The sequence below is a fragment of the Onychomys torridus genome, chromosome 2, assembly GCF_903995425.1.
Source record: "Onychomys torridus chromosome 2, mOncTor1.1, whole genome shotgun sequence".
Taxonomy (NCBI): Eukaryota; Metazoa; Chordata; class Mammalia; order Rodentia; family Cricetidae; genus Onychomys; species Onychomys torridus.
Genome location: NC_050444.1, coordinates 79,930,142 through 79,952,996, shown reverse-complemented (window position 1 = coordinate 79,952,996; position 22,855 = coordinate 79,930,142). Strand labels below are relative to the sequence as shown.

The 22,855-nt window shown below is 37.4% G+C and overlaps 1 protein-coding gene across 5 annotated transcripts in view; it reads left to right on the top strand.

Annotated features, from left to right (window-relative positions):
* The window catches only part of Ptbp3 (polypyrimidine tract binding protein 3), an 84,011-nt gene extending 71,305 nt beyond the window's left edge, over nucleotides 1-12,706 (top strand). For all 5 annotated transcript variants that reach the window (XM_036178744.1, XM_036178741.1, XM_036178740.1 and 2 more), the window contains 6 exons: nucleotides 2,646-2,785; nucleotides 3,003-3,036; nucleotides 6,518-6,610; nucleotides 7,708-7,924; nucleotides 11,600-11,677; nucleotides 11,977-12,706. In XM_036178744.1, coding sequence (XP_036034637.1) covers nucleotides 2,646-2,785; nucleotides 3,003-3,036; nucleotides 6,518-6,610; nucleotides 7,708-7,924; nucleotides 11,600-11,677; nucleotides 11,977-12,109 — 695 coding nt within the window. In that variant the 3' untranslated portion in view covers nucleotides 12,110-12,706. The remainder of the gene's footprint in view (nucleotides 1-2,645; nucleotides 2,786-3,002; nucleotides 3,037-6,517; nucleotides 6,611-7,707; nucleotides 7,925-11,599; nucleotides 11,678-11,976) is intronic.
* Nucleotides 12,707-22,855: the final 10,149 nt, after the last annotated feature.

Here is a 22,855-nt window from a genome sequence, read left to right as displayed (position 1 = left end):
TTTCTCCATGTAGTTTTGGTGCCCACCCTGCATCTCGCTCTGTTGACCAGGCTGGCCTCGAACTCACAGAGATCTGCCTGGCTCTGCCTCCCGAGTGCCACCGTTGCTCGGCCCCACTGTGTATTTTGAATCACTTAATTTCTCTCAACACAAGTAATTATAGATTAATTACATCAAACTAGCCTTTATGAGGTTGTTAGATAAAGTGTATGACCTGCTTCTTTGTTTATTGATAAGCTTACTGTATGTTGAATAGACCTGAGTTTTACTCTTTTCGTTTCTTCAACACCTTTGAAGGCAATATACCCAGTAAACATTGGACAGCTTTGGAAAGTGTTTTACCATTCACAAGTTCTGAAGGGTATGAATGTCATTTATTTCAAGGAATGCAATCCCTCCACCCCCATAATTGGGAATAAGTAAAGAATAGGTACTAGCCTTGTCTGTCCTAGAAGTTACTCTATAGCCCAGCTTTGAACTCACAGTGATCCTCCTGTTTCTACCCTCTTAAGTACTGGGATTAAAGGTGTGCCCCACTACTACCTGGCTTTGATTATGATTTCTTACTTGATGATATAGTTGGTAGTTTTATATTTGTAAACAGGTTCCTGATTAAGAATTTGTATGCCAGGAATCTGATGTTATATATTACATTTCTGATTTCCAACTAATTCATGAACATAACTATATTTTAAATTGCAGTGTAGCTTCTTTCTGGCAATAATTATTTATTTGTTTGGTTGGTTGGTTTTTGAGACAGGGTTTCTCTGTGTAGTTTTGGTGCTTGTCCTGGATCTCGCTCTGTAGAACAGGCTGGCCCCTAACTTACAGAAATCCACCTGGCTCTGCCTCCCAAGTGCTGGCTTTAAAGGTGTGTGCCACCGCCACCTGGCATAATTTTTTATTTTAATATTTTAATTCTGTAAATTTTAACTACTATCTCTTTGTTGGGGAGAATAGAACTAACTCAAGAAGACTGATTAATTAAATATTAAGTCCTAGTTAATTGATGGTTTTAATATACTGAAACACATCTTTTTTTGACTGTTTTAGGTAATCTTTTTTAACAAAAGAAAACATAAAACCCCATAGAGTTTGCTTGTTTGAATCTCCCAGAGTTTAATTCTTGTGCATCTGGAAGTGATAGATTGGTTTTCTTTCATTTTAGATGTTTTGCTTAGAAACACTGTAGTTTAAAACAGAATAATATACATTAAGGGGACTGAAAAAAGATCAATGAATGCTCCTAATTTGATAAGACTTACAAGGCTAAGCAGAGCACATACATATACTGTAGTTCTTCTTTTAGCTGATACATGTGACTCACCTATAGATAGTAGCAACAATTGCAAAGTTGGATCAGAAGGACATGGGAAGTGGATCATCTGAAGGAAAACATTTACTATAAAAGGAATTCAAGCTAGGTGTGGTGGTACACACCTTTGTTTGTAGCACTTGGGAGGTGAAGACAGGAGGATCTCAGAGTTCCAGGCTAGCCAGAGATATAAAGTGACTCTATTTTCCCCCACCTCATCCTTCCAAGGGCATCCAGTTGGAGAATGCCATCTGCACAGTCTTAAAATTATTAGATTACCAGGGGGCTGGAAAGATGGGTCAGTGGCTAAGGGCACTGACTGCTCTTCCAGAGGACCCACATAGCAGCTCACAACTGTCTGTAACTCTAGTTCCTGGGGATCTGACACTCTCACACAGACATATGTGCAAAAACATCAATGCACAAAAAAATAAAATAAAAATAAATTATTAGATTATCAAACAAAATTGGATGAGTTTCATGTCTGTTGCAATTTAATTACATGGTGTAAAATAGAGTGGTCAAATGAAAACAAAAAAATGTTAAACTGAAAGAACCAAATTGAGACTGGAGTTGTAGCTTAGCAATAGAGTGTTTGTCTAACATGCAAGGCCCTGGTTTCATTTCCAGTGTAGCAAGATAAATACATTGGCTCCCTTTATAGAGCCAGAGGGTCTCTATGTTCTGAAATACTTTTAAAGCAAAGGTATAAGTAGTAGCACTTCAGAGAAAGTGCTGTTTTAAGTATATACAAGCCTTTTCAGTTGTTCAAAAATATCTATCTTGGGCAGTAATCCTAAAATATAGAAAATTTATTGTTGATTATAATCTGTAAAATAGCACTTTACAAGGTTAAAAAATACTTTCCTATGTAAGCATACATATTTGAGACCTCTTTTGAAGGGCTATATATTAAAATATATAAAACATTTACATATGTCACATATAAATATAATCAGAAAAGTTTATTTTTAGCTAATTTTATTTGTGGTCAGTATGAAAATTACATTCACTTGACATGAAGGTGCTAGATAAAAAAGTGGTTGCAGATTATAGGCCCTCTGTGAAGCTTAACTGATTTTTAAGACCAATGAGTCCAGTTACTCTGCAGATATTAATTTAATTAATAAAATGATATTAATTAAGATAATGCCAACAAATAGGGAACTCATCTTCAGACAGACTATGGGAAGAAAGCTGGCCTTGGGTAGCCTTTATGATAATCTGGATACTTTTTAAAAAATGTTCACTTTCTTGGCTTAAGTTCTACCTATCAAATGTTATTCCCCTGATAACTGGAATGTAAGAGACTATTTTTGTGTTTTAATAGGTCTATCTGTCCCAGCTGTTCCCGGAGCCCTTGGTCCTCTCACACTCACCTCCTCTGCTGTCACTGGAAGGATGGCCATTCCTGGGGCAAGTGGTATACCAGGGAATTCTGTTCTGCTTGTCACCAACCTCAATCCTGATGTGAGTTGAGAAGTGGTCTAAGTAGTCTTACAGGAAGTGGGATGATGGGTTCTTACGTATAGTCTAGGTTTGTGTTAAAATGCTTAAGTTTAAGGATTTTAAATAATATGTGTCAACAGGATATATAGAAACAAAACAGTGCTGTAACAGAGCATTGTAAATAAACTTGCTTTAAAATTGTGCTATATTTAGTTATATCTTGTGTTATCTTTTTCAGTTTATCACACCACATGGGCTTTTTATCCTATTTGGTAAGTTCTTTTGTGTTTATTTTTAGTATCATCTGTAGATATGAAGTGAGCACATGTGATTCATTTAGTGATATTTGTTGTTTATTTTTATATGCTTAGTAATATGTTTGACACTGAAGATAGAGCAAAGATAATGATCAGGGAACTTAAGTTTGTAGATGGTGGTATAAAGCAGGGAGTGCTTATTTAGCTGACTCAGAAATGGTAGTTAAGCTGACTTGTAAAAAATGAGGAAGAATCAGCTAAAGAGACGGTGAGGGTATATATTTTCACAAACAGTTGTAGGAGGAGTTTTCCTGTCCCGCAGTCACTCTCAAATAAACATACTGAGGCTTATATTAATTATAAATGCTCGGCCAATAGCTCAGGCTTATTACTAACTAGCTTTTACATTTTAAATTAACCCATATTCCTTATTTACGCTCTGCCGTGTGGCAGTACCTTTATTAACATGGCACATTTATCTCCTGCTCCCTCTGCATCTGGCTGGTGACTCTGACTACACCCTTCTTCCCAGCTCCTTAGTTTGGTTGTCCTGCCTATACTTCCTGCCTGGCTACTAGCCAGTTAGCTTTTTATATTAATCCAGTCTGAGTGACAATTCTTCACAGTGTACAAAAGGATTATTCTACAGCAAACAGTAGCATTTCGAGAATTCCTAGAATAGGGAAGGTAAAGGAAGCCCAATGGAGAATATAAGACAAACATGTTGAACTGAGACTGATGGACTGGTGAACAGTCATAAAGTGTTGATAAAGTATGCGAAAAAATTTGATTCCCTAAGAAAAATGGGAAACAGTATCATTTTAAGCGAGATTAAGACATAATGACTTCAGGTATGGTTTTGATTGTGGAGTACTGGGAATCAAATGCAGGACCTCTTCCATGGAAGGACAGAGCTACTAAATTATACCCTCAGTGTTTCTCAGGCTAGTGAGGCTCTATCTTTAAAAAAAAAACTTGGAAAACTTCTAACAATCTTTCCCTCTTAGTTAAAGGCGTAATAATTAAGCATGTATTTCAATTTCATAAGACTTACACATCTTTATTTTATTATACTCACATGTAGTATTAATTAGTACACAAGCATAGAAATGGGAATAACAAAATAAGCAGTACTTAAAAATTTAAAGAACTTAATACAAAGCTTTTCTCCATTACAAATATTAATATTTCACAAGATACATGATACATTTATACTTTATTTTAAAGAAATTGGTTTCATTTTAATTGGGTATTCCAAGGATAAAATATAAGGTTCAAATGGAAGTGTTTCATTTTGGTGTACTTGTACTAATATTTTTAGTTGTACTAACATTTAGTTGAATCCAGTCCTTTTTGATATGCTTTATCTAGAAAAGTTCTGTGTTTTCCTGTTAGCAGATTTTTTTTTTCCCTTTCCGGAGCTGAGGACCGAACGAGTTAAATCCCCAACCCCTCTGTTAGCAGATTTTTAAATTTGTTGTATTGAATGTTAACAAATGGGGCAAGTAAGTACTCATTTCTAAATTTTCAGGTGGTAATAGGTTGTTTTTTCAGACCTGGAGATTGAACCTAGGACCTTAGATTTGTTAGACAAGGCATCTACCAATACTGAAATGGAGTCTTGTTTTTTAGCCCAGAATGTCATTCTGCCTCAGCCTGCAGAGTAGCTAGGATTCTAGCATGCTGCCTTGTACTTGGCTGCAAGAGGATATAGGGTAGTTTTTGGTTTCTTTTTTGCTTTGTTTTTTGAAGTTAAGAGATATGATGTAGCAGTTAAGAGTGGGTACTCTCCCTGCTTGCTAATGTGTTGAGCTCATTTATTTCATTTATTAAATTGTATTACTGTGTTGTATATGTGATGTATGTGAATTACACACAAGCCGTAGCATACATATCCATATATGAAGGTTAAAGAACAACAACAGTATAGTCACTTCTATCCTTCCACCTTTAGGAGTTCTAGCAGTTTATCTCACTGGATCTTAAGATCTTAAAAAAAAAGTTTAACATTTACTTTATGTATTAAGGTCATATTTTAGTCAATGTTCTATTGCTGTGAAGAGACACTATGACCACGGCAACTCTTATAAAGGAAAACATTTAATTGGGGCTTGCTTACAGTTTCAGAGGTTTTAGTCCATTGTCGTCATGGTGGAGAGCATGGTGGCATGCAGGCAGACATAGTGCTAGAGAAGTAGCTGAGAGTTCTACATTCATATCTGCAGGCAGCAAGAAGAGAGAGGTACTCTGGGATGGGCTTTTTGAAATCCTAAAACCCACCCCCAGTGACACACTTCCTTCAACAAGGCCACACCTCCTAATCCTTTCAAACAGTACCATTCCTGGTGACATTTTATTTATCAACCAGTCAGAGCAACACACATTCACAGCATACAGAACGACATTCCACAGCAGGCAGTAGATTCAGAACACTTGGTTTTTTTTTTTGTTTTAAATTTTAAAATCCGTGTCTAGGTTAAAAGTTGTCTTTAGGTGTTGGTAATCATCTCTCTTTTGTTTGCCTTGAAGATTTCCATAACTATTTTCTTATTGAATTACAAGTGTAATGATGTTGCTTCAATACAGAGGTCTATTTTTATGTACAGTATAAACTGCAGTATATTATAGTTTATTAGACAGAGGAAATGAAAGAATGCTTTTTACTTTAATTTTTGTAGAATAAAAGTTCATGAAATGTAATTTTTCATGTTGGCTTTTATTGTCTTCCCACACACAGATTATTTTGCCTGTCTTCTGTGATAGAGGACCCACTCTTGGAATCATCATCATCATCATCTCTGGGAACCACTAATAATAATAATGATGATGATGATGATGATGGTGAGTTGAGCCAGAAGGTGTTAGGAAAGCATTCTCATAACTTAACAGTGGAGTGGAAGAAGTGAACAGTTGTGAGGGATGCTTACTTAGACCATAAATTCCAAAGGTGCTGGTGATTGGACGAAAGTTTCTTTTTTTAGTTTTTTGTTTGCTTGTTTGTTTTTGTTTTTTGAGACAGGGTTTTTTTGTGTGTGTAGCTTTGGAGCCTGTTGTGAATCTCGCTCTGTAGACCAGGCTAACCTTGAACTCACAGAGATCCGCCTGGCTCTGTCTCCTGAGTGCTGGGATTAAAGGCGCACACCACCACCGCCTGGCAGACGACAGATTTTTTAAGGGAGATGCCAAAAATGAGTGCCTGACAGGAGCAGTTGTGTGCACAGTGCTCCTTTATCTTTAGCTAAGGCTGTTCATCTCTAGAGATAGGAAGAGGTAAGAGCAGTTCAGTTCACTGGGGGATAATGGATCTTACGTATTTATGAGATAACTGTGACAGATTGAGAGGTGAAACGCTGTGAAACTTAAGACAGCATGCATGGAATTGCCATGGGATGGAAGGTAGTAAAGTAAGAAAGAAAGAAACCTGTAAATACAGGGGTAAAACAGCCAGGCATTTAAATGCAGTGTTTTGTGTTTTGCTTTGTTTTGTTTTAATTAGGGGTGTATGGTGATGTACATCGAGTGAAGATCATGTTTAACAAGAAAGAGAACGCCTTGGTGCAGATGGCAGACGCGAGTCAAGCTCAGCTAGGTACTGGCTGTGGTGATGCCCATTTTACACATGAATTCCTTCAGGATGAGCAAAGGAGAACTCCTAGGGATGTAATTTTGCAGCAGTACTTCCTTGTGATAGTGTTTTCCTTATTATTTGCCCCTGCTTTACCTGAGGCTCTGAAGATCATTATTTAAAACACACAACACATTCACTTTAAACTGATAAACATGACTTGTTTTGTTTCACATAACTGTATGGGTGTTCACTTTTCTTTTAAAAGTTAAAAAATTATATGATCTGAAGAGAAATGAGATTCTTTTCCTTCTGAATTAGATTTTCTAGAGCTGTTGAGTAATTTAAAAGTGGCAAATTTTCTAATAATGGTACAAGAATTTGTCATTCCCTGGCCACTAAAATATAACTACTCAGCTGTCTTAAAAAATGCTTTGCTTAAGACAAAACTATATAGTCAATAACCATTCCTTGAGGGTTTGTTATGTTCTGTGTCTGCAGCTTCCTAGCACTCTGCTCAGGAGTTACTTTGTTTGGTTAGGCTATTTTTTAATTGCTTTTATTATAACAAAATGAAGTTATTTAATACTTTTTTCTGTGAGCTCTTATTGTTGTTTTATTTTGTTTTTTTGGTTATTTTTGAGACACGGTTTTCTGTGTAACATGCCTGGCTGTCCTAGGACTCAGTCTGTAGACCAGGCTGTCCTTGAACTCACAGATCCTCCTGCCTCTGCCTCCTAAGTGTTGGAATTGAAAGCGTGTGCCACCACTGCCCAGCTCTTACTTTTTTTTTTTTTTTTTAATTTGTAAAAGTTTGTGTGTGGGGGGGTATTTTTTCTGCATATCTAATTGTACACCACATGTTCTGGTGCTGGCAGAAGCCAGAGAAGGCATTGGACCTCTTGAATTGGAGTGAAAAGACAATTTGAAGTTGGTGTGTCTGTGCTGAGCACTGAACATGGGTTTTCTGGAAAAAGCAGCAAGTGCTCTTAACCTATGAGCCGTTTCTCGAGCCCCTGAGCTCAGATTGTTTACAGTTTTAAATGACAAAATGAAAAATGTGGTAACAGACATTAAGTATCTCAATATTCAAGGTTTCCTATTTTCTTCCTATACAATAGCAATGAACCATCTAAGTGGTCAGAGACTTTATGGAAAAGTACTTCGTGCTACACTGTCCAAACACCAAGCAGTTCAGCTCCCTAGAGAGGGACAAGAAGACCAAGGTCTGACTAAGGACTTCAGCAATAGTCCTCTGCACCGTTTTAAAAAGCCCGGCTCAAAGAACTTCCAGAATATCTTTCCACCATCAGCCACTCTGCATCTTTCCAACATTCCGTATGTATCTAAAAAGTTGTTTTGGTGATTAATCTAAAAGATGTGGTTTGCCTTGGTTGTCAATTTCTTTTACGTGCCATCATGCTGTGAAGAGCCTGTAGTTCCACTGATACTCTTTTTAAAAACATTTTTAATGATGGATTTAGTCTTACTTTATGTGCATTGGTGTTTTTCTTTCATGTATGTTTATCTGAAGGTGTGTGATCCTCTGGAATTGGAGCTAAAGACGGTTGTAAACTGACATAGGGGTGCTGGGAACTGAACCCAGGTCCTCTACAAGAGCAGCCAGTGCTCTTAACCGCTGAGCCATCTCTCCAGTCCCTGATACCCTTAAAAGTGAAATTATCAGCATTTGAGGATTTTCAAATAAAGAATTTCAGTTAGTTGCTTCTCTGTTTAAAGTAGGCATAAAAATAAGTATATGTAGATATTCCTCTGGTAGATGTTTGTCTACTTCTTTATAGAAGTGCAACTCTCAGGTAATACAGCAACATCAAACGATTTGTCTAAAAATTTGACTGCAGTATTATGTGACATGAGAAAGTAACATAAGACGTAAATGTGGTATAAAATCACTGCTCATTCATTTACACAATACCTTTGTTGCCTTGAAGTTACTCAAGAAATTGAATGCTTTCAACAAAGATTGTATAGTTCACACACATCATGAGATATTTATAGTTTCTGACCCTTCAAAGAAATCATTTATTGTAATTCCTTAATACTAATTTTTTTTTTTTTGTCTACTTTAAACTTACTCATGAAAGGGGTACACTTTGGAACTAGTGCTAAAAGTTGTGGATGCCCCCCCCCCCCCCAAGTAACAGCCTAAACAGAAAGCAGTTGAAGAGAGCTCTAAAAAACTGATGAGAAGGGGAAGGGTAGTTCTCCACAATTAATGCTTCTGGCAGGGTGCAGGTGGCGAAGGACTCAGATTTCTTTAAGGGACTGGCCACCAGGAGTTTGACCATGCTCCAATGAGTATATGGGCAACACAAATTAGAGTTTTGCCTCCCCCCTTTTTCTTCTTTTGTTTTTCTGGCAGGGAGGTCACAGGGGTGTGAGGACAGACCTGGGAGGACTGGGAAATGTGTGCTCTGGGTTCATGATGTAGAATTCCCAAATATCAATAAAAATATTATGGGGGTGGGAGGAAAAGAAGTTGTGGGAATGTATTTGTGTGTTTATATGTGTGTAGCTGGAGACCTCCTCTCCATCCCCCGCCAAGCCCTGTTAGTCCAACAACCCACTTATAAAATAAACACACAGGCCGGGGCTGGAGGCAGGAGCCAAGATGGCCGGGAGCCGGTACTCAGGGAGGAGTGGGAAGGCCTCACTCACAGCGGGTTTTCGCTGGTCTGGGGGCTAAGCTAGGGAACTGAGACCGGACTAGCTGCTCCCTTTTTCGAGAATGGAACCGTGTAGGTGTTCCTTGGTTAAATGGAACTTTGCAGGCGGGTTTAGGTATCCTCCAGCTGGGGAGGAGGCTGAGGGTGGAAGCCACCCAGGCCTTTGGAATTTGCCCCACGTGAGTGCCATGTGTGTATAGTTTAAAACCCAAGGGAATGGATGGGTTAAGTTTTGGAATCTAATTGTAAGAACCTGAGCTAACTAGGAAAGAAAAATAATTACTCAAAATAGTTTTGACTACTCAGTGTTTCTGCTGGTGTACAGTCAGGCTCAATGAGAGTCTTTTCATCTGAATTAGGCAGTAAAATCAAACCTCATGCCAACTGGTAAATGGAGGAGTCTCTTTAAACGAATTCCTGCTATGCAGTGGTGGTACACACAGAGATGGTGGATCCCTTTGAGTTTCTGGTCAGTCTGGTATACAGAGTGAGTTGCAGGACAGCCAGGGTTACACAGAAACCCTGTCTTGAAAAACCAAAAAAAAAAAAATCAAAAGTACCAGCTCATCACTGTGGACTATGTAAATGGGCCTGTTATTGTTAGGTGTGTGTCTGTATGTGTGTTTGGTTAGTTGGTAGTTTTTTGTTTGTTTGTTTGTTTTATTTTTGTTTTTTTCTGGTTTTTCGAGACAGGGTTTCTCTGTGTAGTTTTGGTGTCTTTCCTGGATCTCACTCTGTAGCTCAGGCAGACCTCAAACTCACAGAGATCCGCCTGTCTCTGCTTCCTGAGTGCTGAGATTAAAGGTGTGCACTACCTCTGCCCAGCTTTGGTTTTTTTTTTTTTTTTTTTTTGGTTTTTCGATACAGGGTTTCTCTGTGTAGCTTTGCGCCTTTTTCCTGGAACTCACTTGGTAGCCCAGGCTGGCCTCAAACTCGCAAAGATCCGCCTGGCTCTGCCTCCCCAGTGCTGGGATTAAAGGTGTGCGCCACCACCGCCCAGCCTTGTTTTTTAATCCCTGTACCCGGTCCTCATGTATGGTTAGCAAGTTCTCTACCATTGAGCTAGACACCCAGTCCTTTTTTACCTCGAAGTGTCTCAAACTTGAGACCCGTTAGCTTTTAGCGTTATGCCCAGCCTATTTGTTCCTTAAATATAGCAGTTATGCAGGAGCTGGTCACTGATTATAACGCACATAAGACAGACATTCTAGGTGAGAAAAGAAATGAGTATTTCTGAATTGTCTCTATGCTGGTGCTGTACATCTGTCACTCATCTTCATAGCAACCTTTTGTTTTGATCTAAAAATCTATATGATGTTGATTTTTTTGGCTGTTTTAAGTATATAGTACAGTGGACATTCACATTAAGAACATTCATATTTTTGTGTAACTATCCATTATCTGCACCACCTTTTTATCATCCAAATTGAAACTGTCTTATTAAGCAATAACGCTCCACTTTTTTAGTCTGGTAAGCTCTACCTCTTATCAGTTTATCCATAATAATCTTGAAATATGGTCACTAGTTTCAATTTATTGATGGAACTCAGAATAATTAATTCAAAAGGATATACCAGTGAGTAAGGAATATAGTGTAAGCACTGATGTTTCCCTGAAGAATCAGTGATGGTTTATGTTGTGCTTCTCCTTTCGTTATGTAACTGTGTGATAGACCTCTGTGCCAGTTATTTATTACTGTATAACATTACCCCCAAACTTAGCGTAGTATCAAGTATTTATTATCTCATACTTTTAATTGAATGTAGAGGTGGCTCAACTGAGTGATCGTCTCTTGAGTGTGTCTCATAAGGTTGAAGTCAAAATGCCAGGCAAAGGGATACCAGAGAATGTGTAGCTCAGTGGTAGAGCTTGTACTTGGTGTGTGGAAAACCCTGGATTCGGTTCTTGGCACATACTGTCCCAAGGGTTACAGAAGACATCTCTATGCAGTATGAGGGGAGAATGGATAGCCCTGGTGTAAATAGTCTCAGAAACTGGCTAACCCAAAAGCTGTAAAAAGTGTATAATCCTGGGCTATGGCAGGTAAGCCAGAGCTGAGGAAATAGCTTTGATATTACTAGAGCTCACTATTAATGCCACCAGTGTGAGAGTAATAATCATTTTGAAAGAATACAGAGTTATTTTGTTTTGCCTTTATGTACTTTCCACTGTCTGCAGACATACATGTATCCATCTTGACTATTGACTTGTGACTTGGAAACATTGTTGAGGATATAAAGTACTTTAGAAATTTGATGATAATCAGAGCTCATCCTTGATTATCTTGCAAATGGGACTAATGTAGTTGACACTGATATTTTCGCAGCCCTTCTGTTACAATGGATGATTTGAAGAACCTTTTCACAGAAGCTGGATGCTCAGTGAAGGCTTTTAAGTTCTTTCAGTAAGTTCTTGCTTTCTAAAGTAATTAACATTATTGCACAGGATGTGTAGTTTTTAAAAGTAGTTCAGCAAAGTCCTTTGGTAAAAGGAGAAGATTTAAAAGTAAAATTACATTTTTTGATTGAGAGCCTAGCCTTTAACAGCTGAGCCGTGGTGGTGGTGGTGGTGGTGGTGGTGGTGGTGGTGGTGGTGGTGGTGGTGGTGGAGGAAAAGGGGAATCCTGTAGCTGATATGTAAAATTATAAAATTTTAAAAGGAAAATTAATTCTCAGTACATTTCTCTTTCTCGTGTCATTTTAGGAAGGATCGTAAGATGGCACTCATTCAGTTGGGGTCTGTGGAGGAAGCAATGCAGGCCCTTATTGAGCTTCACAATCATGATCTTGGAGAGAACCACCACCTCAGAGTTTCCTTCTCCAAGTCCACTATCTGAGCTCTCTGGGAACTTCCCCTTCAACTGGACCATAATTTCAGTAACGTCTTCAGGCACAGACTGAAGCAGCTGAGACCAGTTCTGCCTCTTCCACAAAAGCCACTCTTGGGGAGTTTGATTGATACTCAAGTACATTCAAAACAAGAGATAGTCCTTTTTTTTCCTCTGATTTATTTTTCCCCCACCAGTGTATGATCAAAGGTTTGCTTTTCCTTTGTACTGCAGTTTCTATGAAAATAACTTTCAGGAAAAAAGATTAGGAAAATATTTTTTAAATAATTTAATTCCCTGAATTAGATTTCAAAAGGACAGACTTTCTTTAAGTTTGGGTCCAGATCAGCCTTACATGACATTTCTAGTGTCCTTTGTACTTTGAGGAATTTAGACATACAGACTTTTACAATTTCTTGATGTAATTTAAACCACTTAAAACCAAGTTTTTAACTTTATGATTCAGAAGTTTCCCTGTAGAAAATAATGTTCACTTATAAATTATATCAGATATTTGCATCTATTGATAGTTATTATACATAACCACATGGAGTTATATTGGAAGCAGGTTTACGAACATGCATGCTTTCTTTCAATTTTTTTTTTTTTTTTTTTTTTTTACTGTATGACACTCCTTTGAATAATGCATATCTTCTCTTTCAAAGACTATTTAGAAAAGTAAAGTATTGCAATTGTCCCCAGGGAAACAGAAGTGGAATTCAGCCTGGATCTGTTACAATATCAGAATAATTAATCATTTTAGAAAAAAAACCATGTTTTAAATTTCAAAATGACATTTGTCAAGTAATATACTATGATCTTGGAAAATTTTAAAAGAAAAATAATCCTACTTTTTTATAATTGTTTTCAGAAAAAAAGTTTACAGTCTTAAGGAAAATATTCAGGTCTATCATATGGTTTGACAGATTTTTTAAAAGTTATTTTTGGTAAGGTCTTCTTTTAGAAAAAAAATCTCAAGGGTTTTTTGTACCACTATAATCTCTAATACTCAGAATTACTGTGTATTTACTTAATTTCTTATGTGCCTTATTATGTGCTTAAGATATAATAGATTAGAGTTTTATCTAAATATCTAGAAAGATAAATTGTGGGCTTGGTGAGCATTTGTTATTTCTTTCCTTGTCTTGGATTTTAAGGTTTTTTTGTTTTTTCCTTTTTTCATTGGAATTTTAAGTGGTTTTCAATAAGTAATAGTTTTTATTCAGATTTTGGTGCTTTGGTGTAGTGATGGGTTAGGGAAGGGGAGTGGTTTGGAAATCACTTGTGTGCACCTGTAGGCCTCTGTTGTGACTGCTGGTTGTCTCCAGCCTTTATGTAAAGTCAGAACTGCAGAACTGGATCTCAGTTCACATCTGTCTGACCTTTACTTCCCCTTAGGATTTGTCTCAGGATTACTTGGTTCTTTCTCAGCATTTAAGTAAGAACTTGATTTTCTTTGTTAATGGAACTTCATTACTGAATACCCACATATTTGGAGTATGAGAAAGTGGGTTATTTTTTATACTCTGACCATCTTACTTTTTGGTTGAATGTAAAAGTACATGTTAATGTTGCTTCAATGATTGTATCATGTAAAATTGTTTCTTTTTAATATAAAACTGCTTTTGTTAATTATTCCTTCAATGCTTAGTCAGTTTTTAAAATACAGAATTTGTCAAAGGGATCAATTTTGTCCACCCCTTTTCACTTCAATATTCTCAGAGTTGATCATCTCATCTCTTAAAGAATATCTCAGTCTTCTATTTTCAGCCATTAATTTGAATGTATATTTTCTCTTTTTAAAAATAAAGAAAAGTTTTATAGAAAATAGAAGCTGAAAGAGATAATTATAGATTGTTTAAAATCAAATAAAAATTCCTTCAATATGAAGCAACAGTTGGTAGAACAGGCAGAGAGATGCTAGGTTGAGACATTTCAGATGGGTCACCTTAGTATTGGCTGAATAGATAGGCATGACAATGGTCTAGTTGGGTGTTTTCCCACTTACATTTGAGGTATATTTTCACCTGAATATTGAGTAAAGGGGGGGAGAAAGTTGCAAGTCTCCCCAAATTTGCTTTTTTCTTTTCACACAGACACTATATTAATCTTCAGTGACATTTTAAATTGGGTTGCTTCCTTTATTTTGAGTTGGGAACTACCATGTAATTTATTAATTCATGACACATAACATCCAGCATAAGTGTAGCAAAAATTATTGATAACAGAAGGGAAGTCATAATAGTGTTGAATGTAATTCTGAAATAGGGATGGCCTTTAAATCTGAGAGAACATTGAAATCCTTTTCAGGGATTTGTGTAGATATGTGTGCGTGTATGTGTGTGTGTATAAATAAGTGTATATACATACATATACTCTTTTAATGTTATATATACATATGCACATTACGTACATTTTAATTTATTGACAAAATTAACAAAATTAAGATTTGGGAATGTAGGATATGCTTACTTTAAAAGAGCATGTTTGAAGTCATCAGATTGTGTCTAAAATTAGCTGTAGCATATGGATGCTGTCCATATTGAGCTCTCTATTGTTTAAATTATAGAGGTCTACAGTATTTGTGTTGGCATAGTTTTAAATATGAGGTGGTGGAAAAATTAGATCTGTGTATTTTTATTTTGGCATGCACTTATTCAGTATCTTTTAAGCAGTGGTTTATTTTTGCTGTTGATCTTTGAGAATACCTTGCTGAGTTAATTTACTTTATTTTGAAGAGTGATGTCATACCACTTTTCAAAGTATCCTAACTTACAAAGCATATGTAAATTCAGGACTTAAGGAAATAGCAGTACACATTTATTAATTAATGGCACTGTATATCAAGATGCTTTACTTTGGAGCTTGGGGTTTGGATAACTCATATACTGGCAAAATGTGTTTTGCGACATCTGAGAATAGATAAATCATGCATTCTCTTAATTGACAATTAGCTAAGAGTTTCAGGATTACCTTATATCCCTGTAAAATGACATGAGATCTTTGGGATTCAATACTAGAAGCAGTTCTTTGTAGCAGTGTGTGAACTGAATGTTCTAGAGTCACAGTTGCTGTCTTTTTAATTCCTTCTTTGTCTTTGCCTGCTGTGGTGAGTAAGGGTCCTGTTGAAGTTTAGAAATTCACCTTTTGAGCCAGGCCTGATACCCACAGAGCTATAATCACAGTACTGGAGGAGGCTGAAGGTTGTGATTTTTTTAAACCCAGCCTGGACTGCAGAACAAGTTCCATGCCAGCCTTGCTTCATAAGACCTTGTGTCCCATCTCCCCCCAATTAAAAACAAAAAACAAAACAACAACAAAAAAAAACCTCTTAGGAATCTACAAAAGAAATCTACAAAGTGTCATGTTATCAGGCATTTATGTTTGAATATATTATCATGCAGTTTCTCTTCTAGTTTAATTAAATATTCTTGGACAGGAAATGGCAAACTCAGAAAAAATGACCTTTTGTGCCTCAGTGAATCCACTTGGAAACCCCAAACTTATCTCTTAGAAAACCCGGTGTGTACTGCTATTTTTAAAACCAAAAAGCATGACTGTGATCAGAGCATTTTTCTCAGCTTTTCCTTTGTCTTGATCTACTGTCAATGAGAATAAAACTGCCAGACTTAAAACATTCACTGTTGTGCTAAAACAAACACAATTTAGATTGTACATACTTTAAAGTATAACTCAGCCGTCTTTTTAAGGGTTGTTTTAGGTAGAAGACTGTTTGCGGTCTTTTTCAGAGCAAATCCTAACAGGTACTTGTGAATTGTTTTGTTTTTTTAATAGAAAATTACAGAAATGTTAATTGAGGGGGGGTGTAAAGGAGAAAAACAAAACAGGACCAAAGTTTATGTGCCTTCTTCAGTAGTCTTAATTGACCTTTCTTCCTATTTGAGCTTACGGTAGCATTGGTATTTTGATTTTTCAGGAAATATGTATTATACAGTTTAAGAGAATGTTGTCCCACAGACTAGTCATACAGGCAAATAGTTATAACTGAATAAACAAAATCTCAGTTACTCTTTGGCCTTCAGTACGTAACGTACTGGTCCAAGAGCAGAGCTGCTCTCAGTCTTATGGTAGTCAACTTAGCTTTTGTGGGCTGAGGCACCTGCTCCAGAGAACCTTGGTGATAATAGCCATGCCTGAAAGCTGCTTATGGCAAACGTCACTTAACACTGTCAACAGAGTTTTTGCTATGTTTGTAGTAGTTTAAGAACAGGTATTTTAAGTAGTTGTTTTTGGTATCATTAAGAATAATATCATACTCTGTTCTCCCCCCCACCCCTTACCACTTGCTGTTTCCCAGATCTTTAAGAAAAATACATCCCATATCCAGGAAGTACTAATTACAAAGATTGCTGACCACACCAAGTTTTACATTGAAATTTCACCTCATTGCTCTGACCAAAGACTGCCTGTTCTGGTTTATTTAAACTCATCTGTGAAGCATTTTCCCTGAGCTCTTTTCTGAAAGATCCCATGCAGAGCGGCCTTGACTTTCCATTTCCTATTGATGAACAGACTGCCTAGAGAAAATGGGAATTTTACTGTGAACAAAATGGAGTGGGACAAGAAAGGTGGATGATCCTTTTCAGTACTGTATTGAAGTGGGAAATAGCACAGCTAGAAGCCTCTAACACTGTCTAGTGTTTTACATGATCTGTTCATAAAATTCCCTTTTTCTGTTTGTAAGAATGTTCATCTAACAGAAGAAAATGCTGTAAATATTTGTAACAACATTTTTTAAAACCAGGCCAAAAAGAAAAAAAAAGGTTTTGGGAACAAGTTAACATATAAAGTGGTTTTATAGAAAACAGCGATTGTCTTGTATATTTTGATAAGCAGCAGTACCAGATTTCATTTGTAATACAGTTTGTGGTATCAGAAGAAAAGGATTCTGTGATTGTCTAAGTGAATTATGTTATAAATGCAAAGAGGAGAAAATATTAAAAACCATATTTTCTAACTGTGTAGTGCATGGTTAATTCAAGCTTCTGTACACTACAATATTGATTCCGTTCCTTCGGTTTGTATATTTGATACCTGTTACTTGGAATCTCAGTCTCTTTTCCTAACAAGTATAGCATTGTAGCATGCCTTTTAATAAATGTCATGGCATCTGTACTCTCTTAAAATTTTTCTGTGTTCTTGTCTGTGCTTTGGGTTCCCCTTGTCTTACCTGTAATCCTAATGATGTCATATTTTCTTTTATTTCCCATGGCCATCCATCTTAAGTTTTTATACTGAATAGCAGATACTTAAACAACTTTAAAAACTGTGATTTAAAGAGAAAAAATCAAAGTCATCGATTCTTTTGGTATAATTCTCATTTTAAGGAGCAAAGCACTTCTCTGATCTTAAAATACACTGCCTGGGTTGGGGATTTTTTAGCTCAGTGGTAGAGCGCTTGCTTAGCAAGTGCAAGGCCCTGGGTTCAGTCCTCAGCTCTGGCCAAAAAAAAAAACCAAAAAAACAAAAAGTAAAATACACTGCCTTCTTGGGATATTCTCCTCCACTGCCTTTGTATATAATTTGAGATATGCAGTGTGGCCCTCAGTGAGCTTGTGTCCTTTGAGTTAAAGGTTAACAGTTACTAGCTGGCCATATATTGCTTTTCTGTAGACAAACACTTTGCTCCTTGGTTCTGTAAAGTATCGTTGGAGTTCAGGAGTCTTGAGTAATGTCTATTTTAATCTTTTACTCAAAGATCTCTAGGAAGTGGGGGTTTATCTTTAACAAAAGAGAAAATTTTATACTACTATTCATCATTGTTGGCTTACTTGTGGGATTTATTATTTTCTTAAATGTTACTACATAAGTATTTCAGCCAAAGGGGACATATTTGTTTTTAAAAAGAAAAAGATAACTCTGTAACCAAATGAAACTTTGATTGGTTTGGTCGACTGAAACTTGAACACAGCGGAGTTATTACCAGGAACTCTGCCACTTTGGCGCATACTTTAATTTTCAGTTAATTACCGGTTTCCTTGCTTTCATTCAGTACTGTCTACTGCATGTAGGTGCTACGGTTTTATTTTCCCAGGCACTGCTAACATGACAGTGAAGGTCATGACAGTGGTGGGGGTGGGGGTAGGGGTAGGGGTAGGGTAGACTTATGTTTTCTGAAAACTACCAAAACCATCTTAAAAAGACACTGAACAGAACGGGCCAGTGGTGGCACGCACCTTTAATCCCAGTACTCGGGAAGCAGAGGCAGGCAGATCTCTGAGTTCAAGGTCAGCTTGGTTTACAGAGTAGGTTATGGGACAGACAAAAGGACACTGAACAGTGTGCTAGGAGCATTTTCCTGAAGGCTAGAAAAAGTTAAACTGATGATGTAGTTTTGGTTTAAAAAATTAAGGAAACCCTGCTCTTTAAAAAGCTCATCCCTCGGGGTTGGGGATTTAGCTCAGTGGTAGAGCGTTTGCCTAGCAAGTGCAAGGCCCCTGGGTTCGGTCCTTAGCTCTGGAAAGAAAAAAAAAAGCTCAGCTCATCCCTTGCTGGGCAGTAATGGAGCACACCTTAAATCCCAGCACTTGGGAGGCAGAGGCAGGCAGATCTCTGTGAGTTCGAGGACAGCCTGGGCTACAGAGTGAGGTCCAGGACAGGCTCCAAAGCTACATAGAGAAACCCTGTCTCAAAAAACCAAAACAACAACAACAAAAAGCTCATCCCTCACAGTTGTAGGACCTAAAAATTCAAGTTGTTTTTCAACTTCTGATGGGAATTTGACACACTGTTTCTCTTTATGTGCAGTTTTTATTCCTTCTGGTACTAATTTTCTTTATGTGTAGATTTTGTAGTCTTCATGTGCCTTCTTGTGGTGTTCTATCCATTTGTGTCTGTGTCATGATCTCTTATAGGGCTAGCAAGAGGGGTATAACAACACATTCCTGTAATCTCGGCACTAGAGAAGCAGAGATAGATGGAGGTATCACTTGGGTTCCATATGAAGATGCAAAACAACAAGATGGGCATAATTAAGGCACACAATCTTACTCACATAAAGGCCTGTCTCTGAACACAATCATAGTCTTAGATTTGGGGAGTTAGATTTTAACATGTGAATCAGGATGGGTGTGCATAGTTCAGCCCACAGCACTGCTTAAATGGAATTACTTGGGGTACTGTAGACTGTTTATGCCAACAGTTGAGTTAGGTGCTAGGAAAGTAGACATTAAAGGCATGTGACTTGGAAGGATACACTGTAAGTGGCCATAAAGACCATCTGACTCTGTAAATCAAATACCTTTAAATTTCTGCCTTTAAAGTTCCAAAGCTGGATGATGGTGTGGTCACTGTTCCGCCAAGGTCCACACCTAAGCTGCCGTACAGCTAGCTAGTCATGTTAAGTAGCAATGCATAGTCTGTGACAGTGACGTGCTTCTATTCCAGAAATAAGCCATTTGGCAGATTCATTGTTGCTCAGATGCCATTATTTGAAGAACATATAATGGAGTAAGAGGACACAGTCAAGCTGGGTCTCGTTCTTAATCTTAATTGTGTTGATAATTGGATGGGGGTACCTTGGTTAGATATGGCTAAACAGAGGACAGCTGTTTTGTGTTTGTTTTGATTTGCCCTTTTTTTGTTTTGTTTGATTTGATTAAACTAAGGTTAGTGGAATTCCCAACTCTACTAATAGAAAGAAATAATTAGCCAGGAAAAAAATGACTACAGTTCTGTGAAGATGCATTACTAGTTCTTTTTGGAAGAAATTGCCCCTGTGAGGTTAAGTCAGCACTTACTTGTACCTTTACCTAAGGTTATGGGATTTGCAGAGTTCATGATCTTGGGAGAATACAAATGTCAAGTTCTAATCTGTTTATAGAGATTGTCTTTAACCAAAAGAAAGCTGATGTGGAGTATCTGAATGTTGGCAGAAGTACACTTTATAGAGGTAAAGGGATGATAGAATATTTACATATGGAACTGTACTGTGCTACAAATGAAGAGTCTCACACATGGGATGGATGCCAGTCAGTCAAAAGAAGCCATACACAAATAACAGAACTTGAGTACGTGTTTGCATCAGGTTCAAAAATGGGACCTTAGAATTTCCTTGGTGAAGAAGGTAATTAAAAGTCTATGAAGAGGAGGCCTCTGGTGTCTGGTTAATTAGTGGTTTGTATCTTTGCCTCTGTAGCAGTTGACCTGGAATGTTTATGACAAATACATCTTTGTACACTTAGGATTCATATGTTTCTGTGTTACCCTTTAGTGGGATTTTAAGACATTCCTGTATCAAGCTAAAAGCTATAATCCAGTCTGTACGTTGCTTAAATCAGTAGGTTACCCTATCCATTAAGACCCTCTTAGGAAGAACTCAAAAGGACGTGGACTAAGTTTACTATGAAACTCCCATATGTGTGTATATTGACTTTCTCTAACAAAAGAACCTTGTTTTCAAGTAAAATTTATCTTCTGAATTGTTTCATACCCAGCTGGATTCAGAAGTGGTATATTTCTATGCATATTAGCTTTGTATTTGCGACTGTAAGCCTGATTTGGTGGGCTGTTGATCTCTAACCAGATGTATTTCTATCTAGAGAAGCCAGGGAGACTACCTAACTCTGGCATCCCAAGAGACTATAGTAAGAAGTTTAATGAAACCTGTCACTTAGATTCTTAAACACATTCACATATAATATGATGAATCCCCTGTATACTCAGTATCTAACCGCACTTACTTAGCTGTGCTGGTAATTGGTGTAGGCCTTATGCATCCGAAGCAAGTATTCTACTGCCGAACTTTACCCCCAGGCTTCTTTTGTCGAAGCAAGTATTCTACTGCCGAACTTTACCCCCAGGCTTCTTTTGTCTGTGTTTATTTCTTTTGGTATGCTGAGGTATGAACCAAGGCCAGCCAGCATGTTTGCTAGGCAAGTTCCTGACTGCTGAAATACAAACCCAGTCTCTGCCCTGATCACTAAGTATATCTGTTGGCCAGTACTGTTTAATTTCCTTACTTTTTTTTTTTTTTTTTGCCTGACCCTAGGATTATTTTTAAACAATTTAATAAGTCCATATTGAAGTGCAGTTATCAATATCAAGCTTTTCTTTACATTATTTTCTTTGCATTTTGTTTGTTAAACTGACTTGTAGAAAGTGTCCACTGACTGTCTAGATTTTACTTTATTGCCCAGTTAAAATTGTTCAGTCACTCAGACTCTGTTTTTCTCCTTCCTTACCTTTCTCCTTCCTTTGGGGGGTGTAAGTGGAAGTTTCTTGGTCCCTCCAGGCCTGCAGTCTGGACAAATCTCTCTCATCGGGGTCCTGTAGCTGCTTATAAAATAATTACACAGTGGCTTATATTAATTACAAATTGTATGGCTTATGGTTTTAGCTTTTGGCTAGTTAGCTCTTTTAACCCATTTTTATTAAATTTATTAACCCATATTGCCATATGGCCATGGTGTTACCAGTCTGTTGGCATGTTGCTCCTTGGGCAGCAGGCTGGCGTCTTCTCTCCTCTCTGCTTGGATTTTTTTCCACCTACCTCTAAATTGCCTTGTCATAGGCCAATACAGCTTTATCAACCAATCAGAGCAACACATGTTCACAGCATACAGAAAGATATTGGGTGGGGGTGCAGAGAATACCTCACAGATGACAGTGTATCCTGCCTTGTGATAGCAGTAACCATTGATAATCATTTCATTAATTTTTAGGGACTACAAAATGGTAAAACTGTGTGGCATTGAGGATTAAACTCATGCATGACCTTTCACATTAGGTGAGTGCTTTACTGCTGAATTACATCCCCAGCTTGCAAAGTTCTGTTTCACTTGCTTGTGTGTATTAATTGGATTGATTCTGCATGAGGGAATTTTCTTGGTACTATTGTATTTAGTATTCAGAGATACAATCCCAGTAGCAAAACAAAACTCCTAGAGGATTTTTTAAAAATTATTTTGGTTCCTGTCATACTCCAAAACTTTTCCCTTAAAGAAGCAAATGTGTTTCTCTAGAAAATTTCCAATGTCTATGATGGTAAAGACTTGTATAATTAAGCTTTGTTTCTGTCACTCAGTTAATGCAATTCATAGTCATTGTTTTATATACCCCACATTTCTTTCCCCTTAGTAGGAGGAGCAGAGCCTCATACAGAAGACCTGTATGTAGTGGATATTTATTGAGTAGATATATGATTACTTGCCATTTGTTTTGCGTGTGTAAGAGCTGGTGGTATTCTCCCCTTCTTTCTCTTGGCAGCCACCAGCCACTGCCTCTGAAGCCAAAGAAAGTATGGCCAATAAGACTAGACTGATATCTGATAAGTTGTGCTTGTCGGTGAAATGCAGACAGCTGAATGGGCACTCAGAGAAGGAAATAGGCTATACCTCAGCCTACCATTGTACCTACTCTTGGGCTGTAGAGATGGCTCAGTGGTTAAGAGCACTGGCTTCTCTTCCAGAGAACCCAGGTTCAATGGCAACTCATACATGTCTGTAACTCAAGTTCCTGGGGACCCAACATCCTCATACAGACATACATGCAGGTACAACACCGATGCATATGAAATAAAAGTAATAAAAATGCCTACTCTTAACTTGGGGAAATTGGTAAATAACAAGAAAGTGTAAGTTTTTTTTTTTTTAAGAGTATACACTCTGTCTATGTTCTGGTATCTTCTTCCAAGGACACTGATTTGAGGCTCATTCATATAGCCTTACTTAGATTGTTAACTTTTTAAAGGCCCTATCTGTGATTACTTTGAGCTGCAACTTGCCCATGATTCAG